Source organism: Truncatella angustata (genome assembly GCF_020726525.1).
Source record: "Truncatella angustata strain MPI-SDFR-AT-0073 chromosome Unknown BKA67scaffold_4, whole genome shotgun sequence".
NCBI classification, from domain to species: Eukaryota; Fungi; Ascomycota; class Sordariomycetes; order Amphisphaeriales; family Sporocadaceae; genus Truncatella; species Truncatella angustata.
Window position 1 is genome coordinate 3,070,767 of NW_025763384.1, and position 27,795 is coordinate 3,098,561.

The 27,795-nt window shown below is 51.9% G+C and overlaps 11 protein-coding genes across 11 annotated transcripts; 6 read left to right on the forward strand and 5 right to left on the reverse strand.

Moving 5' to 3' along the window:
• Window positions 1-264: 264 nt before the first annotated feature.
• BKA67DRAFT_535968 (uncharacterized protein) lies at window positions 265-1,092 on the reverse strand (the record flags this gene model as incomplete). Its single annotated transcript, XM_046100090.1, has 1 exon — window positions 265-1,092. The coding sequence occupies one exon, from the start codon at window positions 1,090-1,092 to the stop codon at window positions 265-267; it is 828 nt and encodes a 275-aa protein (XP_045958927.1).
• Window positions 1,093-2,230: 1,138 nt separating this feature from the next.
• BKA67DRAFT_286454 (uncharacterized protein) lies at window positions 2,231-3,347 on the forward strand. Its single transcript, XM_046095982.1, has 2 exons — window positions 2,231-3,064; window positions 3,207-3,347. Exons 1-2 carry the CDS (start codon window positions 2,477-2,479, stop codon window positions 3,255-3,257), a joined length of 639 nt encoding a protein of 212 aa, XP_045958928.1. The 5' UTR covers window positions 2,231-2,476; the 3' UTR covers window positions 3,258-3,347.
• Window positions 3,348-6,892: 3,545 nt separating this feature from the next.
• On the forward strand, window positions 6,893-8,811 carry BKA67DRAFT_516616 (major facilitator superfamily domain-containing protein; the record flags this gene model as incomplete). The annotated part of the gene is made up of 8 exons (XM_046097832.1): window positions 6,893-7,083; window positions 7,171-7,474; window positions 7,540-7,549; window positions 7,603-7,725; window positions 7,781-8,000; window positions 8,060-8,494; window positions 8,555-8,711; window positions 8,779-8,811. 8 exons carry the CDS (start codon window positions 6,893-6,895, stop codon window positions 8,809-8,811), a joined length of 1,473 nt encoding a protein of 490 aa, XP_045958929.1.
• Window positions 8,812-9,404: 593 nt separating this feature from the next.
• Window positions 9,405-10,308, forward strand: BKA67DRAFT_535971 (uncharacterized protein; the record flags this gene model as incomplete). The annotated part of the gene is made up of 2 exons (XM_046100091.1): window positions 9,405-9,933; window positions 10,037-10,308. 2 exons carry the CDS (start codon window positions 9,405-9,407, stop codon window positions 10,306-10,308), a joined length of 801 nt encoding a protein of 266 aa, XP_045958930.1.
• Window positions 10,309-10,593: 285 nt separating this feature from the next.
• On the forward strand, window positions 10,594-12,317 carry BKA67DRAFT_565905 (keto reductase). Its single transcript, XM_046102838.1, has 2 exons — window positions 10,594-10,895; window positions 10,952-12,317. The coding sequence occupies exons 1-2, from the start codon at window positions 10,835-10,837 to the stop codon at window positions 11,899-11,901; spliced, it is 1,011 nt and encodes a 336-aa protein (XP_045958931.1). The 5' UTR covers window positions 10,594-10,834; the 3' UTR covers window positions 11,902-12,317.
• BKA67DRAFT_565906 (pseudouridine synthase) lies at window positions 12,295-14,600 on the forward strand. Its single transcript, XM_046102839.1, has 3 exons — window positions 12,295-12,626; window positions 12,753-14,249; window positions 14,302-14,600. The coding sequence occupies exons 1-3, from the start codon at window positions 12,385-12,387 to the stop codon at window positions 14,474-14,476; spliced, it is 1,914 nt and encodes a 637-aa protein (XP_045958932.1). The 5' UTR covers window positions 12,295-12,384; the 3' UTR covers window positions 14,477-14,600.
• Window positions 14,601-15,760, reverse strand: BKA67DRAFT_565909 (uncharacterized protein). Its single transcript, XM_046102840.1, has 3 exons — window positions 15,485-15,760; window positions 15,205-15,347; window positions 14,601-15,067 (listed from the first exon to the last, which is right to left on the reverse strand). Exons 1-3 carry the CDS (start codon window positions 15,516-15,518, stop codon window positions 14,843-14,845), a joined length of 402 nt encoding a protein of 133 aa, XP_045958933.1. The 5' UTR covers window positions 15,519-15,760; the 3' UTR covers window positions 14,601-14,842.
• A 577-nt stretch (window positions 15,761-16,337) lies between these two features.
• On the reverse strand, window positions 16,338-18,138 carry BKA67DRAFT_646361 (uncharacterized protein; the record flags this gene model as incomplete). Its single annotated transcript, XM_046105909.1, has 5 exons — window positions 17,963-18,138; window positions 17,872-17,904; window positions 16,672-17,820; window positions 16,526-16,607; window positions 16,338-16,411 (listed from the first exon to the last, which is right to left on the reverse strand). The coding sequence occupies exons 1-5, from the start codon at window positions 17,999-18,001 to the stop codon at window positions 16,338-16,340; spliced, it is 1,377 nt and encodes a 458-aa protein (XP_045958934.1). The 5' UTR covers window positions 18,002-18,138.
• A 3,940-nt stretch (window positions 18,139-22,078) lies between these two features.
• Window positions 22,079-22,985, forward strand: BKA67DRAFT_517735 (acid proteinase; the record flags this gene model as incomplete). Its single annotated transcript, XM_046097932.1, has 2 exons — window positions 22,079-22,766; window positions 22,849-22,985. The coding sequence occupies 2 exons, from the start codon at window positions 22,079-22,081 to the stop codon at window positions 22,983-22,985; spliced, it is 825 nt and encodes a 274-aa protein (XP_045958935.1).
• A 97-nt stretch (window positions 22,986-23,082) lies between these two features.
• BKA67DRAFT_677185 (uncharacterized protein) lies at window positions 23,083-24,829 on the reverse strand. Its single transcript, XM_046108818.1, has one exon. The coding sequence runs from the start codon at window positions 24,519-24,521 to the stop codon at window positions 23,379-23,381; it is 1,143 nt and encodes a 380-aa protein (XP_045958936.1). The 5' UTR covers window positions 24,522-24,829; the 3' UTR covers window positions 23,083-23,378.
• A 665-nt stretch (window positions 24,830-25,494) lies between these two features.
• BKA67DRAFT_658951 (uncharacterized protein) lies at window positions 25,495-27,564 on the reverse strand (the record flags this gene model as incomplete). Its single annotated transcript, XM_046107371.1, has 1 exon — window positions 25,495-27,564. The coding sequence occupies one exon, from the start codon at window positions 27,562-27,564 to the stop codon at window positions 25,495-25,497; it is 2,070 nt and encodes a 689-aa protein (XP_045958937.1).
• Between the last annotated feature and the right edge of the window lie 231 nt (window positions 27,565-27,795).

Sequence of the window (27,795 nt, forward strand, 5' to 3'; positions counted from 1 at the left end):
TGCACCAAAAACTCCGAGAGATGATGCAGCGCTCTGAGATCAAGTCAACAATACACAGATAGTGAGCTCAAGCGACTGAAAAGCCACGAGCACACAACTATCCTGGCAAACGCCCTAAATTCTTAACTCATTTCTTAGCCGCCATAACCAGAACCCCCACCAGAGACCGGTGCTGGGATATATGGACCAATCCGCGCAGCATGAAAGCCACGATTTTCGTGTCGAGATCCAAGGGCATTCGGGAACCCCATGGGCGAACTTGCTTCAAGTCTCACCCAGCACAATCCAAGCCTCGATAGGAACTTCTGCACCATCTTCGGTATAATTAGAGACAGTGTCCAGATCCGAATCAAGCAAATCCCAACCGCGCTGGCAATCGTCGTCTTTCTCTAAATGCGAATCCTCGCGAGGCTGTACTTCCGGGAATTCATCTTCCACAGGAGGCGGTGTGGAGGCCGGCGAAGGGTAATATGCTTCTGCTGCGTTCTCCGCCGTTGATCTAGCCTGAAAGGCTGCAGCCACAAATTGGTCAAGGGCCACGGAACCTCTCTCATCAGGTTCTCCTTGGTTGTGACCGGCATACAGACTCTTATGTGGGCGCCTTGCCGGACGAACTTCGTAAACGATGTTAGAGTGGACGATGGTGTTGAGGTTGAAGCCGGAACCTCGGGCATGATCATCGTCGTACAAGAGTCCCATACGGTACAGGTCTGCATCGCTTTCGACGATGTCAGACATGTAGACCGTTTCGGGGACTCGGAAGGCTTCTTGCCGCTCAAGTTTGGGTTTCTGACGGCAGCCATCGCTTGGCAACCAGACATGGCTTCGTGCCAGCGCGGCGCCGTCCTCGCCATCAATCACCCACTGTCGGGAGTGCTGCGTTGCTTTCCTCTGTCGGTTATTGTGGTTTACACGGGCATTTAGCTTCTGCTGTGCAAAGCGACAGGTCTGCCAGATTTGCGGCCATTGAACATAAGGGTGTTGATCGAGGTTGTGCTTGAGACCTTTCGCGATTGCCGGCCTCAGTGCTTTGCCCACTCGCCTGAGTTGTCTGGGTGTTGGTCCTGTTGGATTTGTACTTATCACGTCCATGATAGGCGATTTACTTATATGGATTTGGATGAGAGGGCTGTTTGTACACGTATAACTAAGGTCGAGGCAATCCAGGGGATGGGCGTGTACTGCGCAAGGCTTGGAAGCAATGACTAGATCGGTGAAGATGGATATTTAGTGCACCACGTAGAAGCCTGGGCTAGAGTGTTTTTATAGCAACCGAGCACATGAATACTCTGAAAATCGCTGTGCTCAATGGATGAGCATTGCTGAGTACTGTTGTGAGAGTCATCATGTCGCACCTTTTGCCTGCAATGCCATACCAAGTGTGAAGCCGTACAATGTGATTGGTGCTTCTACAGCAGTGACTCACAAGCCCAGCTCCAGTGGCGCAGTCCTGAGCAAGGCAGAACTAGTAGCCTGTAGGGTGGGAGCACAGCAGAGGTTTCAGCAAAATCTCACTTCGGTTAAATCTCTATCATCTTGCTGGATTAAGGAGTCATCTGGGAACACTGCCCAGCCTGGAGCAGGTCTGCCATGGTCCCAACCAATGTCGTCCGCAGTGGCTTGGGTCAACTGAGGGCTTCATTATGACTCATTCTGAGTCCCGGCGAGATGTCCCCAGCTACCACTAGACAATTGCTAGGATGTTTTGCTAATGTCCGAGGTCATTCAGGGTCATAATACATAGAGCTGGGCATTTTGAGTCGTGAGTTGTAGCTCAAGGCACTGCATCTAATGCAATCGATGCCTCGTTCGCATGTGGAACAATTTCGCCGGCAGCCCGCTGGAGTCCCCCCTCCCCTCCCCTAACGGCCCCCAACGTTAGAGTTGATTCGTGGGCAGTTATCTTATCGCTGATTTTGATACTGTACAGTAGCTTCACGTCAAATGCGACGTCATTGCTTGTAGCCGCCCGCCAACTTAGCATTTCGTTCTAGACTACGCGACGAACACTAAACGGGATCATACTCATGTGTTGCATTGCCAGAGAACGGACTCGCGGGCAAGCCATCGTTACGCCAGCGGTTAAGTTAATGTGTCGTGTATGCATATGCTCGCACAATACTTAGCCCTGAGGCGGGATGAATCAAGTACGGAGAACCACAAATGCTGTTACCTCGAAACCTTGGTGAATTTGATGGGGAAGGTCCGCGCTGATCGCAGCTGTCCTGAACACGAAACAAAACAGCCGTCGGGGTCAGCGACTCGACCTCCAATCCCTCAATCCCCGTTCTCGCGTATGTAGACTTCGTAAGGTAAAAGCTGCATGAAAATGCATTAGCAGATGGATGCGCAGCTCTCTTTTAACTTCATCCTGCACATATTCCAAAGCTTATTGAGCGCCTGATTGAACCCAACCCTCGATTCCGCTTCAGTTACTCAGTCTACACCAGCACGCAACACCAGCGCCCAAGATAAGATGCCTTCAGCCTTAATGAAGGTGACGCTGGCCGCCACAGCGCTGTCCAGTACTTCCAACTTCTTGGCCCAGATTCTCAACTCCTACCGCAAGGAGATCCCTTTCGTCTTCGACCCGGCGCAGTTTCTCCGCTTCGTCGCGCTCGCCTTCCTCACCGCGCCGCCCAACTACAAATGGCAGCAGTACCTGGAGCACTGCTTTCCCTCCTACGAGCGCCGCCTTCCACTGCGAGATATCGAGAGCGGCCGCAAGGAAAAGGGCGACGACAGCGAGAAGAGAGTCGAAGTGGAGGCGCATGAGAGCCGGCAGCCCCAGAGCCCGCAGGATCAGAAGACCCTGAAGCTCAACTGGCGCAACACCTTTGCAAAGTGGTTCATCGACTGCATCACCATTGGCGCGGTCCTGAATACTGTGGCGTTCTTCGTGTTGATGGGTGTTATGAAGGGGCAAACGACGGCGCAGATCGGTCACAACGTGAGATATGAGACCATCCCTCTCATAATCGCGGGATTCAAGATATGGCCGTTGGCATCTATCGTCAGTTTTAGTTGCTTGCCGGTAGAGAAGAGACTCATCTTCTTGAACTTTGTAAGTGACCAATTCCTATTGCACCTCTTTTTCGGTAGTTCTCGGGGACGCAAGCCACGGTGTTCCCCAAGTCGCTCTTAATCACCGAGACGACTGTAACGAGCCCACGAATAAATGATACACTGACATTTTACGTACTCAGATTGGGCTCCTTTGGGGGATTTACATGAGCTTGGTTGCTGCTAGGGTTTGAGGAGATCCTATACAGGACAATGAAAATACAGGTCGTCCGATTTGAATGATTTACGGCTAGGCAGACGTCGAATGCGATACATATCAGTCATTACATATAGAACCTAGGGATGTTGAAAATGATACGTCAAACACTACTTGCGCTTGTATTCCTATTGGCTTCAGTGGGCGACTGCTGAATTCAGCATGTCGTGATTCTCTTGAAGTGGTTGCGCAGCAATTCAGCGAGCAATCTGAACCAGATACACAAAATCAAACCTATTTCATGACAACGGACCTACGCCAACACTTGACTGCTTGTATTCATCAATTGCCTCTGCGCATTCGTTCTTCCCACTTCACACGTTATGCTTACGGGTTCTCACATTTGTATAGATCCAACTTGTGTCAGCCTGCTCAATGGATCCAGAGATGTCCTAGATTATTAGTTTTACACCTCCCTTCTCTTCTCTAACTGGCTATTCCAGAAGATGTGCAACAAACTACACATCGGTCCGGTTGTCTTCTCGATTGCTGACATGAATATAGAGATCGGCGGTCGAATGTAAGCAGTATATCACCCCGAGATCGATGACATGAACGGTTTCATAGATGATCTCTTCAACCACATGAACAAGGCCGGCATTTCCATCGGGCTTGTGTAGCGAACCTCGAGCGGATTGCTCCGAAATTCATGCCTTGGTAATAAATTATCCAGTCATGGGCGCAAGTCAAGCAGGTAGTTAAGTGGTTGTTTGTAAATAGCGAAGGTAGAGCTCTTCGGCACTTGCCAACCTCTGCATTGTGTTGGCAGCTGCAACCGTCTCTAGATCGTAACGTAACCTCGTTCTGTGCTTGAATCAGAAAATTACCCCCTTCTTCCTTCTCCACCCAGTTTCTCAATGAGAGAATTCGCGGCGAAATTAGAGGCTAACGCACCGTACACAGCTTCTGCAAGCTGACACATCACGGCTGAACAATCTTCCCAGTCTGTCTCTACGGTGCCATTAACGACACCTACGTACCTTGTTACAGATAAGACAAATGCATTACTGCCCGGGCAAGGTATCTGGAGCAATTGGACGTGCAAGGACTACTTAGGCAAGGCTGACAGTCATGAGTACCCCGGAAGATATGCTCGCGGTTGCGGTGATGTCAATAGCGAGTTTTCAACTCCTGCAAAAATTTTCTAACAAGACGGTCTGGCGGTAACTGCTGGAATGGATCACAACTCAGATGGTGTAAGGAAGGAGACTGAAGACTTCTAGGGTCGGATAAACGATATAGATAGCCCGTTATCATATCAATCGACCAGGCACTTGGTTCATGGTCATTACGCCTTTCCCGACTACTGTTGCGACTTATCACTATGAACATATCATGATGAGTTACAGCAGCCGCCATTTTCCCGAATTTCAAGCCAATCTAACTTGTCAGTAAGGGTGCGCAGACAATACAACCTTGGGGGCGACGGGCGAACAATTGGCGCATCTTGTATACGATTGTGGTAACGGATGATCTCTCGACCTGAAACAGGTGATTTCCCGCGCCTTCATGTTCGAAAGTCATGAAGCCATTTCGGAAGTGCAGAAAGAATCGAGTCGTCTAGCGGTGCTTTTGGATCCTGTAACGTCGAGTTCATTGTTCGGCGGCATCTGGACCACGAGCAGAGGATCGAATGAGACAGGTGGTGTTAGACGGTCGCTAGGGTGAGCGTGGTGAAGAGGTCAACGCCATGGTCGCGTTGAATGATTTGAGGGTTTGGCAACCTGTGAAGGATGTTGATCCATCAGGCCAAGGTCCGAGTCAACCTTACAAAAAGAATCTGTGGGCAGGTCACTCGCTCCCGACTCTTTCCGAAACTACATTCAGGAGTCCAGCAAATATAGCCTTGGCTTGGAGAAGATACCTGTGTGTGGTGCTTCGCTGAATCAGGAAAGGAATGCCAAATATGCACCATTGACGAGAAAAGAAAATAGTCTATAGTGGTTGCAGTTTGTTGACAACCAAGTTCAGCCAGAACAAGCTTGGCCAAGCAAATGCCAACATTATATCTACTTCAATACCTCGGTTCGATTTGTTAGGTAAGTACCGACTTGGTACCTGGGTAGTTTTCCTGTGTTTACGAAACGTATCGTGTTGATCTGATCCTAGTTACGAGATAATTTGGTTGCTATCGAGTAGTGCACTACAACCAGATCGTGGTCCGAGCGACTCATTCGAATTGTGTGGTGACTAATGAAACACATTACAGTGGCCATCGCATAGCATGCTCGCGTTTCAGAATGTCCTTCCGCAATATGGCTGTGGTTTGTTCGACAGCACCTCGCTCCTTATTCCTCTCGGTATCGCGAGACACAACAAGTCTGAGTCTTTCGAAAACTGGTGCCTGGAAACGACCGAGGTTCGTCGTCGTTGCCGAAATAGCGTAACTTGAGGCTCTACGCACAGTCGCGAGTCGACCTCAACATGGTAAGGCTAATCTTACATCTCTCGTTCAATAGTCTCGGCGCAGGCTCAGTTGCCCAATGAACAGTTACGACAACAAAGACCAGAGCATCACGAACCCATTTGTGCATCAAAGTGGCTTGCATAGCCAATGCTTTCTTCGACAGGCCAGGCATTCGCACCGAGGTAAGTCTGAATTAGGTTCTGACAGCCTTGAAAGGGGTGTGTGGTTTGTCCCAGTGATGTGTTTTGGCAGGTTAGGTGCCGCCTGGTTGGGAAGCGCGAGGGGAGGTCTGGGGGAGATCTAGATTGCGTAGGCTTTGCGCCGGCTGCATGACCTTTCCCACACGCACACACCACATAGCGTCTTGGTATGGGCCAATGGTTTCTACGTTGAGACCTGACCGGCTACCGGGTACGACAGATTCTCTCTTACTAGTCGTGTTCATTTAGAACATCATGAAGGAGTTATGACCACTTCTCTACGCGCCTTCCGAGGCACCACGGCCCTGAATGCCCCCTCGGGCTAGACCACCCCGCATTCTACTCTCCTAAAGATGGCGCCCAGAGTATTCCCCCGCATCGTCGTCTACCCCAGGTCCACCCATTCTGGGGCAATCCTGCTAAGTGGACCGCGGAGACATCATCGTATGGCAATCCGGTAGTAAGATGTGCCATTCCTACTTATGGTTGCTACTGAGGGAAAGGGGCGATTCAGCGAGCGCAAAGGTAGACTATACCTAACGCCCCGCACCCGACGCGGCAGATTTTCTCGGCTGTGAGAGAAAGTTATCGTGAAATAGTTATGTTTGCTAGGAGGAGGTATCCCAAATTTTTTTTGGGGAACTTCGTCAATGAGGAGACTCTACAACCTGCTGAGGAGGCCAAGACCAAGACTGCTGAAAACGTGGTCAGCTGTTGGTTGATCGACCGTAGGCAAGGGTTAGGGAATATTCCTGACATGCTAATCCAGATGTGTCAATTGCTGCGATGGGGGAACCCGCAACAATGCAGATTCGCGGATCCAGCGGTCTTGGGGTAACACTGCCAAGCAATCAAGCGTGTCGAACGCTAACGCCGGTCATCTTCGTATATATTCCACGCTGACCGCGGTCAATTCGTTGGGATCCCCGACCTGTGCAACTCTGTTGTTGGTAAGAGTTCGTTGGGCAATTTTACCATATCTCAGACTATCTTCATAACACAATCATGGCGCACGACCCCGAGAAAGCCGGCGTGGAGTATATCCCGGAGGTCGAGCTCACCAAGACGGCCACCGAGGCCACCAATGCCTGGGAGTCGGAGTACACGCCCGAGGAACAAAAGCGCATCATCCGACGTATCGACCGCCGGCTCGTCACTACCGTAGGAGTCATGTACTGCGTATCGTTGATGGACAGGTAAGCGATCTCGGGCGAACTCTTGCCCCATTCTTGCACAAGTTTCCCAGCAAGGATGTCACGGAGTGCTGCTAATACCCTTGGCAGAACTAATCTTTCGGCCGCCAACATTGCCGGCATGGTTACAGAGCTCAAGCTTATTGATAACCGGTACTCCATCGTCACCCTCGTCTTCTTCGTGACGTACATTGTCTTCCAGCCCCCTTCAACAGTCATCATACGCAAGGTCGGACCCCGTATCCACTTGTCGATCATCACACTGCTATGGGGAGCCGTGATGATAGGTTTTGGTTTCGTGAAGAACTATTCGGAACTGGCTGCGTTACGTTGCGTTCTGGGTGTCCTCGAAGCAGGATTCTTTCCCAGCGTTGTCTATCTTCTCTCTACCTGGGTAAGTTCTGTAATTTGCGCATCAGCGCCAAGTGCCAAGGATGACTGCTAATATCGTCTGGATAGTACACGAGATGTAAGCCTGCGCTCGATCACGAGGATGAGGTGTGACGTGCTAACGATCCAAAGATGAGGTGGGCAAGAGATATTCGTTTTTCTACGTCATTGGCTGTGTCGCCTCTGCATTCGCTGGTATCCTAGCATACGGCCTTATGCAGATGAGCGGATTAGGAGGCTTGACGGGCTGGCGATGTGAGTGCAACTGTCCGATATATACACCATCAAAGGTTAACATTGAGTGCCCCAGGGATTTTCATCATGGAAGGCATTATCACTTGCGTGATTGCAATTGCCAGTTATTGGCTTTTGGTCGATTTCCCAGATGGCAAACGGGCGAACAGGGGCTTTCTTAATGAGAGAGAACGAGCCTGGGTCGTTAAGCGGATCAACGCCGACCGCGGCGATGCGAAAACGCCCAAGTTCGAGATCGGAAAGTTCGTCAAGGCTGGCCTTGACTGGAAAATCTGGTGAGACTTGCACCTCGAATCGTTGCTGGGCGGGCGGGCTTTAACATGATTCCATCTAGGGCTTATGCAATGATCTTCTTCAACACTACTACCGTCACCTATGCGTTGGCTTACTTCCTTCCGATTATCCTCCACACGAACTTGGGCTTCTCCATCGGGGCTTCGCAGTGCCTCATCGCCCCACCTTACGCGTTTGCAGGCATAATCATGTTCGCCTCGGGGTGGGCGGGCGACAAGTACCACCTACGAGGACCCATCATCATCTTCAATATGCTGCTGTGTCTGATCGGTACACCGATCATGGGCTGGCACCCGAACCCGTCGGTCCGATACTTTGGTGTCTTCCTCGTCACCGCTGGTGCCAACTCGAATGTACCCGCAGCTTTGTCGTACCAAGCGAACAACATCAGGGGCCAATGGAAGCGTGCCTTCTGCAGCGCGACATTTGTCGGCTTTGGAGGTATTGGCGGTATCGCTGGTAGCTTGGTGTTCAGGTAAGGACTTGACAGAATAACAAATTTCCAGCTGGGTAATAATACTAACTCCAAGTGTAGAGCTGAAGATGCCGCGACTGGATACAAGCCGGGTCTATATGCAGCTATTGCGTGCGCTTTGCTTAACATCATCCTGGTCCTGCTTGTAGACACGAAGTTCTTCTTCGACAACCGTGCCGCAGACAGGGGTGAGAAGGAACTGGAACACGACGAAGACGTAAGTTCCGAGCCCAAAGCCATTCATATAATTTTCTTATTTTTAAACTGACCCATGATTCCAGGAGATACGCGAGCGAGGCTTCCGGTATACCTATTAGGTGAAGGCGGTTAGGCATCCAGGCTCATAATTATACGGTGGCCGCGTTGGCGACACGTGGACGTTCAAACGAAAGGTTGTGTGGTAGCCCCGCAAGTCAAGTAGTCCGCGGGTTGAGAATACCCCTGACTTAATTAAAGAAATTCGAATCATTTATAGTGTTTGTACAGACTGGCATGATCTCGTGACCCCACACCTCAGCGCAACCCACAATGTAGAACTGATTATGTTGCTGCCTATCCAGTCCAACGAAACAGTGGACGTAATCGCTTACGGTGTGTTAACTTCTGTCAATTCCGGATCCAGCAATTTTGGGTCAGAGTCGTTGTGACTCCGAACTCCGTATTCAATATACGGCATTTTGCAACTGCACCACTATTGTGCAACTGAGTTTACAGACGCCGATGTGCACCACCGAATGATCTGGGCCGGCGCCTAATGGATATAAAAGAGTTCCCAACACCAACAACGATTTTGGCGCCAGAACAATGAGCAGAAGTTATCGTGCACAGAACACAACCCGACTTCGATCCCCAAGGAATCTAGTATACGACGCCATCCAGTGACGCCACCCCACCATTCATTCCACCCGCCATGCTCGCCGAGCTTCCCACCCCCAAGTCGTTGTCGCCGGATTTCGCACTCTCCCCCATCACCCCTGACGACATCGACGGCCTAATAACGTGCCACCACAACGCCTTCAGCAGCCCGGCGGAGCGCTACTGGTGGGCGCCCGACCTTGGCGCCATGCGCGTCTTCCAGCGGAGGACCATGGCGCTGAATCTCACCAAGCCCGGGCGGCGATACTACAAGATCACCCACAGGGCCTCTGGCAAGGTCGCCGCGTGGACGACCTGGGTCCTGCCGAAGGGGTTCGAGAGCCTTGGCGGAGTTCCGGCGGCCGCTGCTGCCGCCGATAATCTTGTCGTGGGCGGTGGTGAGGAGGTCGTCGATGTCGAGGAGGCGACGAAGGATAAGCTTGAGGGATTGTCACCACAGGAGAGGGCCAGGAAGATCGTGGAGCAGATCGACCCTCCGGAGGGTGCGACTAGAGACGCCCTGGAGCTCGTGATCCAGCAGGAGGAGGAGATGCACCAGAAGTACGGTGTCGAGGAATTAATTCGTGAGACGAACCCCTTTCGGCTTACAAACAACCCCCCCCCCCCCCCCCCCCCAAGAAAAGAGTTGTGTTATTTTGATCCCGAAACTTACTGATCGTATGTTAGTTCTTGCTCTCCTATGTACTGACCCTGCCTTCGAGCGCAGGGGGCTCGCGAGAGCTCTGGTCGAGCCCATGTTGGCTGTCGCCGAAGCCGAGGGCGTGCCGGTGTGGGTAGAGGGCTCACCCAAAGGTGCAGGATTTTATGAAAAGATGGGGTTTGAGACGATTGAGACGACTGAAATTGATCTAGGTCGAGGGAACAAAGGGCTCACGGGCAATGTCACAATGTGGAGTATGAAGTGGACGCCGCGAGCGACCCCATTTGAAGCCCAGTGAAATGGTTACCTAGTTTGTACTTATAAGAGCAACAAGACGTATACGAATGATAAATTACTCGGTTTGAGACCATGCGAAGAACGTATCATCCTCGACTGGTAATCGATTTTATTTTAGTTCTTGCAACCTTTGATCAGAGCATTTATACTGTTTGGGTTTAGACTGTTTGTATAGCGATGCAAAATAAAGACCAAAGTTTTCGAGCACTCATGACGCCACTATGCGCGGCGGAGATATACAAACTCTCCTCTCTGACGAAGTTGGTACGACGTATGAGGAGGATCTGCCATGAAGTTTGTGGTTTTAGCGTATCACCTGCGTCGACATTCCGATGCTGGGTCACGTCAACGCGGGTCGGCGATTGATCGGACATACGCACAACGCCGCTATAGATACCGTCTCCTCACTTCGTTCGCATCCAGCTAGATACCAACACAACCAATTCAGATAGGCACAAACTCCACCTTTAGAGAGAGAATTGAACAGTATTCCTTGATCACTAACTACATTCTAACCATCGATCAATATGGCGCAATCAAAGTCGGTACAGCGGATAGTCTTTGGAGCGATGACATTGGGCAAAGAAGGTGCTGATCGTCCACATAGTCTTTTGCCATTGAGTACGTTGCTGATCTTATTCCAGGTGCTGAACAGGCTCGAGTTCATTCACTAGATGAAGCTGGCAAGATCCTTGACGTCTTCCAGGCTCATGGACATGTCGAAGTCGACACGGCGCGGACTTATGCCGGCGGATCAACTGAGGAGTATCTCGGCGCACTCGACTGGCAATCGCGCGGCATCGTTCTGGATACGAAGCTCTCGCCGCTCAACGGCAGCCTGAAGTACACTCACTCGCCAGAGGATCTGCGGCGCGGTCTGAATGACTCGTTCGCGGCGCTCAAGACCGACAAGGTAGATATGTGGTATCTCCATGCACCGGATCATTCCGTACCGTATGAGGAAACGCTGCGCGAGGTTAACGAACTCTACAAGAAGGGCTACTTCAAGCGCTTTGGCATCAGCAATTACGCTGCATGGGAGGTTGCGCAGATCAGTGAGATCTGCGCCAAGAATGGCTGGAAGGGACCGGACGTTTATCAGGGAGTATACAACGCACTTCATCGTGGTGTGGAGCCGGAATTGTTTCCCTGTCTGCGGCATTACGGGATCGCATTCTACGCCTTCAATCCTTTGGCAGGTGGATTTCTGACGGATCGATACCAGAGAGACACGGCGGTGGCGGACCTTGAGAAGGGCAGTCGGTTCGACCCTGACAGGTCGCAGGGAAGAAATTACCGGGGCAGGTATTGGAACGAGACATACTTTGACGCGCTTGACGTGGTGCGGCCCGTTGCCGAGAAGCTGGGCATTAGCACGGCGGAGGCGGCGCTGAGGTGGATCAGCCATCACGGTGTACTGGCAAAGGAGAAGGGCGACGCGATCATAATTGGGGCCAGCAGTGCTCAACAGCTGGATGAGAACCTGGTGAATCTGGAGAAAGGACCACTGCCGGAGGAGCTGTTGACGGCTTTTGATGAGGCATGGGGAATCGCAAAGGCGGTCGTGAAGCCGTATTTCAGAGAGAGAGCCTGATGTCTTAAGACACCAATTGCTAGCCTAGCCCATGGCATGGACTGTGAGTGGATGGGATTTTCCAGATGATATCGCCAGCCACGAGTAACGAGTTGATACTGGCATATTTACTTAACCTACTGTTTTGGCGCGGGAAGAGTGCTGAAATCTACTGTAGCGAGAAGCCCATTGTAGGTGCTGCCGCAAGTGCTACTGTACCTGTACAGCACGGAGTAGACTGCCAGAGATGATGCGCGCACAGACGCGATTGACGATAAGATAAAAATTTTGGCGGGGAAATTCTCGAGTCGCAGCAATCCGCTAGACTAGACTAACTAAATGAACGTGGGACGTATTCTGCAGTGCTGCTGCATACTCAAACTCAAGCTCCGTGCGACATCCTTTTTCTTTTCCCTCCTCCTCCTCCTCCTCCTTCTTCTTTCCCTTCTCCTGTACAAGTATTGCAGAGGAGGACATGCGGTTGCGCATGCAATTACTGTCAAGATGGCTTCCGAATCCCACTCAAATTCTGTGCCCTCTGAAAAGCCAGTCGCCCCTGCTGCTTCTGCACAGTCGAAGGGCCTTCCAAACACAACCACTGAACCAACTGCCTCGAACAGCGAGCGCGAGCCCAGAAAGCGCGACTTCGATTCCGGTCGCGGCAGAGGCCGGGGACGCAACGGCGGTACCAGAGGCGGGAGAGGCGGGAGAGGCCGCAAGAACGACTTCTCCAAGAAGGATTCCAAGTGAGTATTGCCACATGAATATGCACCTATGGGCTCTACCGAGTAGTTCATACTCTCCACTTCACACAACCCACCAATGCCAATGCCAATACCAATACCAATACGAGCTAACCCAGCACGGCGCAGCGACCGACGAGGAGACAAGCGCGAGGCCCCGACTGATTGGCGAGAGCGAAAACGCCAAAAGGTAGACGAGAGTGGCCGTCGCGTTGGCACAGGCGAGGATGGGCAGAGCTACATGAGCATACAGTTCTCTAAGGAAGAAAAGGACGCCGAAGAGCGCAGACCGAAGCGCAAGGTCGCCGTCATGATTGGATACGCTGGCACTGGTTACCATGGCCTGCAGATCAACCACAAGGAAAAGACCATTGAGGGAGATCTGTTTGGCGCATTCGTCACTGCCAACGCTATCTCCAAGGTCAACGCAGACGACCCCAGGAAATCGAGCCTCGTGCGAACCGCGAGAACTGACAAGGGTGTACACGCCGCCGGTAACGTCTTGTCCCTCAAGCTTATCATCGAGGACCCAGACATTGTCCAGAAGATCAACGATGCCTTGCCCCCCCAGATCAGAGTTTGGGGCATCCAGAGAACCAACAACTCATTCAGCTGCTACCAGGCCTGTGATTCGAGATGGTACGAGTACTTGATGCCAAGTTACTGCTTGTTGCCCCCGCACCCCGAAAGCTTTCTGGGCAAGAACGTCCTCGAGTCGTTGAAGGAGCACGGGAAGGAGCACGAATATGCCACCCGGATGTCTGACGTCTTGGGCTACTGGGAGGATGTCGAGAAGAACGAGATCCAGCCCATCATCGACGGTTTGGAACCTTCAGTCCGCGAGCGCGTCTTGAAGAAGCGCCATGCTGCTGAGACGGAGAGCAAGGGCAGCAAGATCTCCAAGATAGAGGAGCCGGTCGACCAAGACACGGCGGACGCTCCTTCTGCCGAAGCCGCCTCGGCAGAAGCCCCCGCGACTACTGAAACTGCAGACGTTGTGATGAGCACATCAGAGGAGACACCAACGGAGCCACAGCCTACCGACAAGCCACAAGAGCCGAAGCAACCGAACCCCGTTGACGTTGCTTTGAAGCAGATCAAGGCCGCCTACGTAGCAGCAAAGCGCCGCTATCGCGTCTCTCCTGAACGCCTCAATCAGCTCCAAGAGGCCCTAAATCAGTATCTGGGCACGAATAACTTCCACAACTATACTGTTCTCAAGAATGCTTCTGATCCGTCCGCAAAGCGAACTATCAGGTCTTTCGTTGTCAATCCTGAGCCAATCCAGATAAACGATACGCAATGGTTGTCCATCAAGGTTCACGGCCAGTCTTTCATGATGCACCAAATCCGCAAAATGATGGGAATGGCCGTGCTTGTCACTCGGTGTGCAACAGATATTGAGCGCATGGCACAGAGCTATGGCAATGACAGGATAGCCATCCCCAAGGCGCCGAGTCTGGGTTTGTTGTTGGAACGTCCTGTTTTCGACAACTACAATCAGAGGGCTGTAGGTAACTTAGAGAAGCCCGCCATCGACTTTGCAAACTACGAAAAGGAGATTCAGAAGTTCAAGGACGATTTCATTTACCAGCGCATTTACGATTTAGAGGAGAAGGAAAACTCGTAAGCATATCCTACGAAGGCATATAAAATGTGACCAGCTAACACCATATAGGTTCCATACTTTCTTCCACCAGATCGACAATTTCAAGTCGGATTACTTCCTCTGGGTAACAGCTGGTGGTATCGCTGCCGCGCATCAGCGCGTCGGACAGGCTGATGACATGCCTCAAAGCCTGAAAGAGGAGCTTGGTGACGAAGACGAAGCTGCGGACGGCGGGGAAGAATAGAGGACGACTTTGCCAATCTGTGAGACTCTGAGGCTCTGTAGGTTGTCGTGAATGAATGGCACCGACCACCCGATAGTTGCGCCATGCATATGGTGAATTAAAAAAGTGCAATACACCCTACAGTCATCGTATATTCTTTATTCACGGCCCTTCTAAAAAGGCATGGGTATCAGTAAATTAGTCAATGCGCCTCGTGACCTTTTCCGTGCCATGGTTCCCGAACGCCGTAAAATCAACTCCAGCATAGCAACACGATTGTACTCACTCACTGACCGATCGCGCATTAATACGGACTCGCGAGCTTTTTACTTCTCATCACCGCAGTATCAATCCCCGCGGCGTCCAACTCGTTGGCTTCTCCCAATCTCATGCCGTCTGGCCCTGCTGTCCCCTCGCCCTGGCCTCCGCGTCCCTCCTCTGGCCCTCGGTGCGCTGCGCCATGAGCGCGTTGTACAACTCCTGCACCCGCAGCGCCTTGGCGTCCAGCTCCGCCTGCTGCGCGGCATCCTCCCCGGGCTTGCGCAGCGGGCCCTTGATCCAGAGCGCCTTGATCTCCCGCGTTATCACGAGGAGGTTCTGGATCTCTGTGATCTATGCTTTTTTGTTAGCGTTTGCTGCGGCCAGCCATGAGAATGAATAACCGCAGGAAATGGGAAGGGAAGGAACAGGAAGGATGATGGGGGGGGGGGGGGGGGGGGGGGGGGGGGGGGGGGGGGGGGGGGCTGTACTAATGCGTTTGTCTCCGTCTCCATCCTCATCTGGTTCAGAGCCTCGTTGTCCAACGCGCCCTCCTTGGGTATGGGCGCCGTGGCGGCTTTGGTCATGTTGAGGAAGCGCCGCAGGATTGCGGCCATGGCCTTGTTGTGGCGATCTGCGGGACAACTGGATCAGTCATGTCGTGCCTTGAGGTGTGTTTGTGTCCATGGACGCTAGGGGCTCATGGTTGGTGATAGGCAAGGGTGGAAGGATGATGGACAGCGGAGAGGGCCGAGCTAGGGGCCGGCTTACCCAAGAGCGTATCTTGCTCTTTCTTGCGGTCCATCTTGACGTGATTCCACAAATGCTCCGATTGTAGTCTAGGAAGGGCGATGGCGGGTGATGCGGTCGCTGAGCGCAGTCCGTTCCCAAGCGGTTGAGGCTTGGGTGAGGTCGCGATGTGGGTCACGCCTTAGGAACGCAAATGAGAGGGGATCACGTGATCGAGCAACTTCCTTGCAAATTTCAGCTTTGAAAACAATTTTTTGTCAATTTGTTAAAACTCAGGTCAATCTAGGTTTGGCATGATATTAGATTGCCTGAGAACATCCGGATCTGATGTGGTCGGGGTGTGGAACTCAGGGGAGTAGACACCTTGCGACCTGTGAAGGCACTTATTGATCCTTTCCTCAGCTACTATTCATTTGGCAGATCGTTATGGGTGGAAAATTGTAGGCGACCCTACCCATATGTTGGACGTAATACTCATAGCAATTAGATCTGAACAATCACCGGCACGGCAAACTTTGTATCGTGATAGGAAACCTCCAACATAATTTTTTGTTTTTGCAGAATCAATCAAACAAGTAATTCTGGTATTATATTTCAGCCATTGTCGGCCATGAATAAACCACAATTGACACCTTGTGGTTAATTTCAGATTCACTATCATAAGACTATATTCTAGGGTATTTTACATGAAACAGAATTTCAAGGTCCAATATTAGTTTTGGACTGCCTCAGACGTGGCGATCATTTCTCTTGTACTACCGGCCTATCTAGGTCGAAGCAATGACCTCAACTCGATTGTGTTTGATGACAACAGCTGTTGGTTTCACACCTGACACTCAGATTTACACTTGCCAGTTGTTCTATTCTTAGACCATTACCAGCAATCTCTGGTAACAACCAATTTCACCCCTCGAACAGAGCATGTTGGGTCGCCGGTCGGGCCGTTACCTACGTCACATACAGCATGTAATGGATGCCCCAGGTACCCACCTGCGGCGACCACTCAGGTAGCCTTCAGTGGTACAGAGAATAGATCTATTCCTCAGCCGCAGCACCACATACCATCAATAGGCCTACTAATGATCACCATACGTGTCATGGGCCCATCAGTAGGCAATGCCCATCTTGAGACGAGAATGTCAGACTGTGACATCATGTTCACTACTGATTCACGACATACGGAGGCGGGCTCTCTGCTATCTGCCAACGACGAGCCCAGGCTCTTTCAAGGTAGTGGTGTTCAGCCGTTCAAGTAGAGCAAAATATCCGAAAGGACCTGACGACAGTACGCTACGAGGCCACTCCAAGAGATGATCGTCAGCAGTGCTCATCAAATCAATAGCCAGATGCGCGCTGCGGCTTGCCCAACCGTCCATAAACCAACGCTTCGGGGACTGGTGCATGATAGCGCACCAGTAAACGAAAATGACCAGGGCTCGCTGATGACCCCCGAAAAGCATGTTAGTGAAATGGTCGGATACTGCGCCAGGCCATCTAAAGAAATGTGCCCACGAGCGAGGATGACCATCAGTCTCCTGTACCCAGGCTTTAAGATGTGCAATGGCTTGGCGACATGCTTCGGCATCCTCCAAAGTATCTTCAGCAAGTCCAATTCCATCGAGGCCACTGACTCTCCTCCATACCTCCTTGTCCATGATAGGCTGGTACAAGATATGGCGATCGTCGACAAATTTCTTCAGGGGGCTACGTCTAAAATATGGCGTCACAGTTTGTGCTATTTTAGATGTACTGCGAAGGACCTGGAAGACCTCCATATGACCCTGTGCAACATCGGGATCAGCCTGAGCTATGGCAAGCTGAAATATGACCACGAGGACACCAAACAACAGAAAGGCCAACCAATTCTGCTCAGTAACTGTGTGATAGGATTTTCGGAAGATTTCTGACGCTTCCAGGTTATAACGGCATGCGTCGGCTCGTAAGGCTGATGAGGATGGTCCAACTTGAAGTGACTGGTAGAGAGTCCAGAGGCTCGAAGCACCGCGCTCGAGATATGCATACCGAGCGGCCTGCGTTTGGAGAGTCGTCCTCCACATGGCTTCTTCCCCAACAGTTGCACAAGGTAGTAGCCAGACCTCATCCAAAACCCATGATAACATGCATCGAGCTGGGTTTGCGGGCTCCGAGAGGCTTAGAGGCAAGCCATATAGTCGATCCCGCATGGCCCTTCTTCTCTGCATCCGAGGATTACCGGCCGCAATTGACACGGAGCCTACAAGCAACAAGCATTTCACGTGACTTCGGGACTCTTTCGAGAGTGTGACATTGCCTGGACTATAGTCGCACTCTTCGCCACGTCTCCGACAATTAGCGCAGACGGGTGGCTCAAGGTTGCACTGAATGAGGTTATTTCAATGTCAACAGCATGAAACCGAACTCATGCTTACCTTCACCCGCCTCTTCTTACACTGACCGCAGCCCTTGTAACCCGTCAATATGAGGAGCCATAGTAGTGAGGTTCGCCGCGACTATACGCACATTTCGTGTCTTGGAGTGAAATTGTCTTGAGCCTGCCATTTGTGCCTTGAAACTAATTCAAGATATGTGTGTTTTGAGGGCATGATTGCTCGCGGAAAAACGACGATACAATAAACGAAAAGACGGGTAGACATCCATGTCGCGACGTATTCCAAGGGAAAGTCCTAGGCGCGCCGCCGGCCATGAAAAAGGATCGATCCCAGATCCGAGAAAGCCAGGGGGTTTATTTGCGCGATTCCAACTTCGGCTTAGTGTACGAGGGGGTCCACTAGTCTAGGTATGCGTAGAAACCCAAGCACCTACCTGCTAACCCAGCCCTGAGCTGAAAACTGAGGCACGCGACGCGATTCCCGCTGTGACAAGACGAACGCGCGCACATAACGCCATCCGAAAGTTAATGGTTCTCTAATGTTGCCAAGTTGACAAGACATTTATCCGATATCACGTACTCTTTCAGCGAGCGTTTACGGTGCGCGAACAGGTCCATAGCTTCCGTCTCCTCCTTTTGATCATCACCATGATGAACGCCAGAATTGCACAAGTTGTGGTAGTTCATCCTCGCTGTCACAATCATAGAGACAGATTGAGGAGCGTTCGATTGTATTGTAAACGATGTGAAGCTCGGAATCATTTTGGTAGGTCTGCTATCACATTGTCGCGGATTGCAAGATTCTTCATGGGGGCTGTCCTGGAACCGAGTTTGTTGGCATCCACAAGACTCTCCCGGAGCGCTCCTTGCTGCCACCGAAGAACATCCCCCCATTGACGAACAGTCAGAAACTTTCCGCCCGGAAACTTCAAGCATTTTGAGAGAAGGGTCAAGTGCCATGGGCCTTATCAAACTCTTCAGGCTGATCGATTGCTCAGTCGTGACGATGGACAATGTTTAGCCGTAAAGGATATACATATTTCGACCCGCATGTCCCAGTAAACATTAACACGCACCAACAGGAAATTACTCCTCAATCGTTGCCCTTCCGCCATGGTGACAATGTTAGCAGGTATTTCGACAAATGCGTAATCGACACCGATAAGCAGACGATTTTCTGCGTGCTTTGATGCAGCTCTTCGACGGGTTCTGGCAGTCATGATAAATGACCTCGTGTCGTACGCCTCTGGTACTCCATCACAAGAGCTTACCGAAGAATTGTCAGTTCTCTGATCCATGCTGTAGCCAGATCTTATTCTACTACTCCCCTAAAGACTGGACCGCTGTCTCTCTATGAGTAGGAATTTGGTGAACCGCGATTTCCATTGCACGCAATGTGTTTGCTACGGGGCATGAAATGATGGATCCCTTACTGTTGCGAAGACTGGATGATCCCCATGAATGGTCCGTCGCATCGAATACTGCCGCCTTATGAGCCGTCATTACAATATGGCATGATGGAAAAAAGAGGTCATCTACCGACGAAAGTGGTGGTATGGACCATAAAGTTAACCACCGAGCGGGTATGAAAGTCGATGCCAAATAACGGACAAGGGCCGGATCACCAAGGAACATGAAACTAAGGTTAATCGAAGCGGTGTCGTCATGGCGCACCAGTTTTTGCCTCTGCCATTTTCCTCTTCTCGGTCTAAGCAGAGAGACGACCGATAACATGAGACGGAATCAGTTCCCCTAAGTTCTGGTATGGGACCCAATGGAATGTCAGAGGCGGCAGCCGCGTGGCCTGCCATGAACAGGAAAGTGCCATGCGAATGGATGGATAGAGTTCCAACGTACTAAAGTCGTTATTGGGCCAAGATTGCTGTCACGTATATACGAGCCGATGAAATATCCGCGGATATAACCGAGACCCCTCTGCTATCAGTCCTATCCGTGTCCCGAAATCAAACACTATAGCTCATTGTTCGACTCCATCCCGATGCAAGGGAAGCCAATCATCGTGAAAATATCTTTAGATAATGCATGATCATCTGGATTTACATATGCTAAAGGTTGTTCACGCATGCAGGTACCTCTGGCAGGGCTTGGCAAAATGCCGACTGATTCACCTGAGCTAGATCTGCAGTTCCTGGCATGATCGCGTTGTTCTTGCGCTCTAGGCTGGGGCACTGCGAGAATCGCCAGGTTGGATTGCGAAATGAAAACAACGATGCTAAAACTGGCTATGCAACTGACTTTGGGTCGTTTATGCCTGCCTTCACTAGTACATAGGATGACTAAATGTTTTTAAGCTGTGTGGTACTGAGCAACAGGTGTTCGACTTCTACATGACTAAGCTCACTACTCAGTGGTAATATAGTCACCTCGGAGCCCGTCAGTTTTGTCAAAGCTGGTTACAGGGATCCTATCAGACGAAGTGTAGAGCGATAGCCGCTGACATGCCTTTGCAAAAATGTAGCCACAAACAAGCTTTGAAACGGCGTTACAACTCTCGCCCACATTCTCCGAATACTATTCATTGGTGGATGAAATCTGCATGCAGAATTGTTTTCACTATATAGTGCGTGGAGTTCTTATCGCTCGCAGTCCCCATTACGTAGTGTCTTGAGCCAACACAGCAACATGGTACCTTGTAGGATGCTGTCCATGCTCTTTATCATTCATCACGACAATAAAGCGAAGTGCTCCGATGGCCGCGGCTCCGAAACATTCATATCGAATCCAATCAGGTGCCGTTGCAGATTGCTTGAACACCTTCCCGATTCGGCCGATGGCTTCCCCACGTTAAGGGATGTGGGCCCGGCTCCCTTCCTGGCTTCTGCTCATGTCGAGGACCAGGTCTTCCTTCTCATTGACAAGGAGCCGCCCACCAGCGTAGCACTCACTACCGGTCCCACATTAGCGAACAGGTCGATAGGCCAAAGCGTTACACTATATCCACCTTGATTGTGTAATAGGGATGTTGCGAGTCCCTGAAAGGCTTGCAACATTTCGTGTCCGCATGGAAAGATCGGCATCGTGGCGACATGTTATCACAGGTTCATATCGCACTCATGGGTCTTCAACCAAACCCAATCCCGCCCCGGTATATCACTACTGTAGAATACACCAACAAGAGTCGATGTCACCCTACAAACTCCAAAGACTTCTACAATGAATGAGGGGTTTTGCGTTGCTAAGCATCAGGAAGAGAAATGGCGCAGATCTTGTTCCCGACGCGTGTCGGATAATGTCAACATTTAACCATAAAGATGCAATTAGCTATAGAGATTGTAGCAACTGCGCAGCCACTCAGCGGAGCTTAAAAGCTTATTTCAACTGATGCCAATACCCTCTCCACAGCTTGGCTCTCTTGGCTGGTCATCAGCAACACTATGGTTATTTTTCTAGAGCCCGGGTGTTGCTTGGCTGCACACAAACCGCATGCCGCATGCTACTTAAGCCCCCCTGCCCAGGTCTGGGCATGCACTCTTCGTCCTCGACGGCATTTCCAACATGCCACCAAGGTACCTGATAAGCATGAGAACTAATTCACGAGGCACCCCGCGATCATACACTTCAGGCCTATTGGCTGTATACGCACCAGCGGCTGTGGCGTTACTTTGCAGCATGAGTGACGCGTAAGCAAAGCCACCCTTATCGCATGCAGATCCCACCCTTGAGTGAACCCCCGGTCAGTCTTTACATTTAGACCCTAGTATAGGGCATTGTTGTCATTCAGACGAGGCGCTACGATTGGGCAGCGCAGAATGCAGACATAGTTTCTTCTAGCATTCCTCACAATCGTGTCCCCTAACTTCAAGGTTCGGAACATCTTCAACTCCCAGAGCACCACGAGCAAAAACAATGCAGAATGCATTCCGATCCTAGGAATGATAACAAACGTACCTCACATGGACAGCCCCAGCTCACTTGACCATGCTCGTTGTTGTAGATCAGGAAGGTGCTTGGCATCGCTTCTTGATGCAAGATCTTGATTCGAGGAAAGATCTAGAACCATGGAACGGTCCTTGAGCCTCGAATTCGTGATGGCTTGGTTCTATAATGGTCTGATATATCACAGTTATCCCTGTCTGAGCCACTATAGGTCTGAAGTATAAAGGAGGCTCATATCTCTTCTGTCTGTCAGTGTCATTCCCAGATACAGTCCACCTCATCATCTTCTGACAAAGTCAATCTCGTAACCTTTGCTTCGACTATTAGCTCAAAGCCGCTCAACAGCCACCATGAAGTTCGCCACCGTTTTTGGTACTCTTCTCGCCGCCGAGGCCGTGCTTGGTGCTCGCTTCACTGAGCAGCGCCGCCAACGTGCTGCTGAGCGCAAGGCCAAGCGTGCTCTTGATCGAACAAGTCTGCCCCGTATCAAGGCTGATGACAGTATCGTCGAGGGCCTTGACATTGGCAACGAGACCGCCCACGTCGAGTACTCGACCAACTGGGCCGGTGCCGTCTTGATCACCACGGGCGTCAAGTCCGTCACGGGAACCATCGTTGTCCCCACCCCTTCGACCCCCTCTGGCGGCAGCTCTCGCACCGAGTACGCAGCTAGCGCCTGGGTCGGAATCGACGGCGACACTTGTCAGACCTCGATCCTGCAGACTGGTGTCGACTTCTACGTTGAGGGCAGCTCGGTCTCCTTCGATGCCTGGTATGAGTGGTACCCCGACTACGCCTACACCTTCTCTGGCATTACCATCAGCGCCGGTGACACCGTCACCATGACGGTCACTGCCACCTCTACCAAGGCGGGCAGTGCTACCATCAAGAACGTCACGACTGGCAAGAGTGTCACCCACACTTTCACTGCCCAGACCGACGCCCTTTGCGAGACCAACGCCGAGTGGATCGTCGAGGATTTCTCGTCCGGAAATTCCCTCGTCCCCTTTGCTGACTTCGACACTGTCACATTCACTGGTACGTCAACATCTCCATAACATCCAAGAAAGCAGAATAGAACAAGAAATTAGACGAATAATGATTGCTAACGAGCCCTTAGGCGCTTCGGCCACTACCAGCAGTGGTACAGTCGGCGTCAGCGGATCCACCATCTTGGACATCAAGCAGAGCAACGTGGTCCTGACTTCATGCTCCACCTCGGGCACATCCGAGGTCATTTGCACTTACACTGGTTAAATGTCGTATTCTGTGCGCTTCAACGCGACCGGTCACTGCATCTCAGATGTATGGGGCAGCTCGGTGCTCGTCATGTCCGAGGAACATCAAATAGTGGGATTGTATATAGTGCCTCAATTGTTACACCCCTGACAGTATCCAGTAGTACAAATTTTAGAAAATTGTGTGGTTGAGCTGCAGATTGGGCATATCAATGCGCATTTTGAATTCAATTGTGACCATTTCTTGTCCCTTCCATGAGACAGACAATTGCTATCAGGTCAATAAATCTTGAAATCACCGCTGGCTGATCGAAATTAATCTTATTTCAACAAGTAAACAATAAACAAACGAAGCTCATCCAGTCATGGAGATCTATTTCTTCACCCCGCCATACACACAAAAAAATCCTACTTACCAATAGCTGTGGACAAACATGCTGTTCTCGTAAGTAGTATTCTTGGAAAACTGTCCAAAGTCCTTCTTCGCCTTATCGTAGGCCGCCTTCGCCTCCTGCGCTCTCCCACCATCATCACCGTCGTCGTCTCCCGCGGCTGCGCACTTGGCCAGCTCCCGGCGACACCTGCGGTACCGCTTCACGACACGCGCGAAGTTGCCGGCCTGGTCGCGAACCCGGCAGGTCCAGCAGCGCCTGGAGATGTGGCGACCCTGGTCGACGGTGGTGTCCAGCACGGGCGGGAGCGCCATGATGGTGTCGCGGGCAATGACCCGCGGCTCTATGGCGTGCCCGCAGTCGCGGACGAGCCGCAGGCGGCACGACGGGCACGACTGGTGGTCCTCAACCCACCGGTCCAGGCAGCCGCGGCAGAAGGCGTGCGAGCAGGGCAGGATGACGGTGTCGGCGTCGCTCCTCGGGGAGTCCGCCGACGGCTTCATCTGCAGCTTGGTCTCGTAGCACAGGCAGCAGGTGATGTTCTGGGGCCGGTCGATGAGGAAGGTGACCTTGGGGTCCTTGAAGCAGTTCTCCCGGTCGTCGTAGGCGGGCACACACTCGTGGTCGTCGTCGATGCTAACCGCCGGGTCCGGGAGCCACAGCTCGTCGAGGCTCTGCATGAGGGATTCAATATCCAGGGCGTGGCGTGGGGGGATGCAAGCACCACCCGCGTGCGAAGGACCCCTGCTGCTTCTATTGCTGCTGCTGCTGCTGCTGCTGCTGCTGCTTCTGCTGCTGCTTGAACTACTACCACTACTATTGCTACTGGAGGAAGATGCCCGCGATGACCTGGTTCGCTGCCTTCGCGGCATCTCCTCCTGACGATGCAGCTGAGCCCGCGTCGTCCGTGGCGGCCCAACGGCTGGTGCTCGGTACTGCTCAACAGCACTATCCGCCACGGCTTGAGATCCTGGGAACGGTACCAAGCCCGCCTGAAAGGGCGAGGTGGATCTTGCGCGAGGCGAAATGCCTGGCTCAGCACGAACAGCTCGGGCACCCCTCGGGGACGAGTCCCTGACGGAACGGCTTGGATTCATTGGCTCGTCCAGATAAGGGATCTTTCCGACTATGCTGCGACCGATCTTGAAAGTCTTGATTTGCATGAGAATTCAAGAAGAGAGTTTAGTCTTTGGAAGGGTTCGAACGCTCAGCGTCTGTGTTGTATATGTGACTTTGCGATTTGTTTTTGGTAATAGGAACTGGTCGGCTGATACTGTCGTTCGAATGTTGGACCAGTATTTTCAGCGCATTTTATACCCAGTAACATGTCGCAATGAAGACAAGGACGGCTTTATCTATGCTGATTTCCCTTTATCGTTGTAGTCGAGTTACCGGTCGAGGACATAGAATGTGTCAAGAGCATGTTTCTTAGTTGTGGCATGACAATGGGATTAAAGCCTGCGATCAATAGTGCTGTAGATATGATACCTAGATCTTGACTTTGTCAAAGGTCGTTGTTTTTCAATCAGTTCGACTCGGAGTCTTGTCTTGTTGCATCCCCATACTATCGAGCTTCGATGGACGCATGCTCTATATCGACACTGGAAAATAAGTACACCCAACTTCGCGATGCACCAAGGCGACACTTTGGTTACAGTACTTCCAAGGCTCATCACAACCCCCTTTAGGTGAGTTGACCATCAATAAGCCCATCGCCGAGACCATGCTACATAGTCCTTTAGTCAATTGTTTCATTTCTGGTCACAGATTAATAATGAAATGCCCAGTAAGTCAACTTCCCGAAGTATGCACGATGCAATAGAGCGTAGTTTGCGGTCTTTAGGAATTGTCTATTCACGAGAAAGTGTCGTTCCATCATTGCAAGCCGTTTCAAGTCCACCAATATGCGCCAACATCAGCCATTACTGTACAAGCCCCAATTTGTTCTGCTGGCATACCTGGTCGCGCCTCTGTGTTAGGAATTTGGATCTGCGCTCCTGTTGTGTGGCATAGTACTGACATCGGTGCAACCTTTCAACGGTTGTGCGGTCAATGTCAGTTACCATGGGCATATCGTTTCTTGCGATCTTGATACATGTCAAGTTGCATTGCTGCAATGCAGCTCAGAATCCCCATTCAGCCACTGCCAGAGACCTTCCTGGCTGCCTCGACCTCTTGTTGCAGTGCTTTTAGTTGTTCCATTATATCATCTCCTGCTGCCGAATCAACTCGAGTGAGCTCTTCGCCTGTAGCAGCAGTATCCTCGTCCAATCTGCCTACTTCACTTCCAGTCCTTGGTCGCCCAGTTGCGCCAAGCACATCTGCGGCACCAAGAGTCGGTTTGCTACTCCCTCTTGCCCTTGGCGGCGGTGGTGGAGGTTTGGCCACGGCACCTTCTTTTTCGCGGCTCACCTTGCGCGATGAGGTAGTTTCGACACTGTTACCCGATGGTCTTCTCACACTAGAATGGCGAGCTGGGGGTGGTGGAGGAGGTGACAGCTTTGGTAGAACGTCCCTGCTATGCGTCGCAGCGCCCGCTGCTCCTAGGTTCTGGTGCGCCATGGGGTTAAAACCCAACGCGCTTGGTGGCCTGCTGTCGTCACTTATTACCGGACTGGAAACGTAAGTGGTGCCTGTAGTAGATGGGCTCGCAAGCGTACTGCCCTGCCGTGTATGGTTCGGCCGTCTTGGTGGCGGTGGTGCTGGAGCAGCTTGGTGCTTGTCTGGGCCAGCATTCACCTGGAGACTGCTGGCTCGGGACCGAGTCGATTCGAGAGAGCTTCTAGGTTGGTCATCTTCAGCCTTATCTGACAGAATAGACGGCGGCTTGCTGTCTGTCCTACCGTGGCCTTGACGCCGGGGAGGAGGAGCAGCGGGCTTCCGATGCGCACTCGAGGTAGTAAGTGTGCTCGTCTGGGACCCTGAGCGAGGACGAGTCGTTCCGGCCGGTGAAGCCAGAGGTTGTGGACTTGTTGTTGTTGTATGGTCTAAGAAAGCCTCTGGCAACTTCCCTGCAGCCTCTCGGTCGAAGGGCGAGTCCACATCTTCCTCGCCTGAAGCACGCAACGGAGGTGGAGGCAACGGTTTGTTGATATCGGAGCTTGACGGCGGTGAAGACTGCGAGAGTGATTGGGTGCTAGACTTCCGATTTGGGGCCGTGGTAGGAGATGACGTGTCGACAGAGATGGCTGGAGGCGGTCCCTTCTTGACTTTATTGTTAGCTCCAAGCTCCATCTTGATAAGTTTCCCGTGCCTGGAACTGGGAGGCGGTGGCGGCTTGCGGCCCGACGCAGGTTGCACATTGGCCAGAGGAGAGGCTGGAGCAACGGTCGACTCATCGGCCTCGGAGATCTCATGCGACGTTCTGGGCGTATCCTGTGCAGGATCGTATATAGATTGCTTTGATACAGAGCTAGCATCCGTGTTACTTGCGCCGTCTGGAACTGTAGCCTGCTGAGATCCCAAGCTCAGGCTGCTCGCTGTAGCTGTGGCGCCTCCTGGGCCAGGCATGTTGGCATAACCCGTCAAAAGTAACCTTTTGAACGAATCGACATCGAGCGCTGTTTTCCCTCCCGCTGGTGCCTGGCCTTCTTGTTCATGTGCACTCTGTTCCAGGTCCTGCAGTGTCTTGGAGAATGGATTCGCAGGTGGAAGAGAAGGCCAAGGGTCGCCGTCGACGGCATTATGTTTCTTTTCGGGTCTAATCGGACCGCTATTGAAAGGGTCGATGTGTTCCACGGTCTCCCTCTCATCGGTACTGCTGTTGTCGCTGTAATCATCCGGCGGGTATCTCCCGACGGGAGTGGCATCCTCGGGCGATGATGGCGGCGGCGATTGCACGCGCACTTTCTTTATGATCTTCTTCGGCCTGGAGGGTGCTGGTGTCTCGTCCACCCGACGCCCGCTCTCGCCAGCATCGGGGCCGGCGGACCTGAATGTCGTGAAAGGCGGGGGCGGTCGGTAGGCAGAGCTCAAGGGTGAGGCAGAGGCAGATATAGATGTCGATGCAGAGGCACCGTCGAAGAAGATGGAACCGGAGCTGGGGAAAGTGGACGCGGGCGTAGGGGTGGATGTAGATGTAGAGGTAGAGGTAGAGGTAGAGACAGACGTGGGTCCGCTGGATGTTATGGCTGTTGACGAGGGGTCCTTGACCGTGGTTCGGCGGAAAGGATTGTTGGAACCGAACCCTGTGTCGGTGACGGGCATGGTGAAGGGACCTGGGGAGGAGATCCGGTTATGTATTATTCAATTGTTTCTGGAACCGTGGGAGCCATTGCATGAAATGAAGGAGAGTTGTGCCTGAGAGTTGGGATGACAGACCGGAGTTCAGCGTGGCCGATCTTCCCCCTCATGCAGCGATAAGTTACTACAGGCCAGCCCAGCAACGTGGGAAAGGTGTCAATCGGAAGGGCCGGCGGGAATGTACATGTACATGCA

Coding starts and splice junctions, on each gene's coding strand:
- BKA67DRAFT_286454 (XM_046095982.1), top strand. CDS start 2,477: ATGCCTTCAGCCTTAATGAAGGTGACGCTGGCCGCCACAGCGCTGTCC. Junction 3,065..3,206: donor GACTCATCTTCTTGAACTTT/GTAAGTGACCAA, acceptor TTACGTACTCAG/ATTGGGCTCCTTTGGGGGAT.
- BKA67DRAFT_565909 (XM_046102840.1), bottom strand. CDS start 15,518: ATGGACCGCAAGAAAGAGCAAGATACGCTCTTGG. Junction 15,348..15,484: donor AGAGCAAGATACGCTCTTGG/GTAAGCCGGCCC, acceptor GTTGTCCCGCAG/ATCGCCACAACAAGGCCATG. Junction 15,068..15,204: donor AGACGGAGACAAACGCATTA/GTACAGCCCCCC, acceptor AAAAAAGCATAG/ATCACAGAGATCCAGAACCT.
- BKA67DRAFT_677185 (XM_046108818.1), bottom strand. CDS start 24,521: ATGCAAATCAAGACTTTCAAGATCGGTCGCAGCATAGTCGGAAAGATC.
- BKA67DRAFT_565905 (XM_046102838.1), top strand. CDS start 10,835: ATGGCGCAATCAAAGTCGGTACAGCGGATAGTCTTTGGAGCGATGACA. Junction 10,896..10,951: donor GATGACATTGGGCAAAGAAG/GTGCTGATCGTC, acceptor ATCTTATTCCAG/GTGCTGAACAGGCTCGAGTT.
- BKA67DRAFT_565906 (XM_046102839.1), top strand. CDS start 12,385: ATGGCTTCCGAATCCCACTCAAATTCTGTGCCCTCTGAAAAGCCAGTC. Junction 12,627..12,752: donor TTCTCCAAGAAGGATTCCAA/GTGAGTATTGCC, acceptor AGCACGGCGCAG/CGACCGACGAGGAGACAAGC. Junction 14,250..14,301: donor TTAGAGGAGAAGGAAAACTC/GTAAGCATATCC, acceptor AACACCATATAG/GTTCCATACTTTCTTCCACC.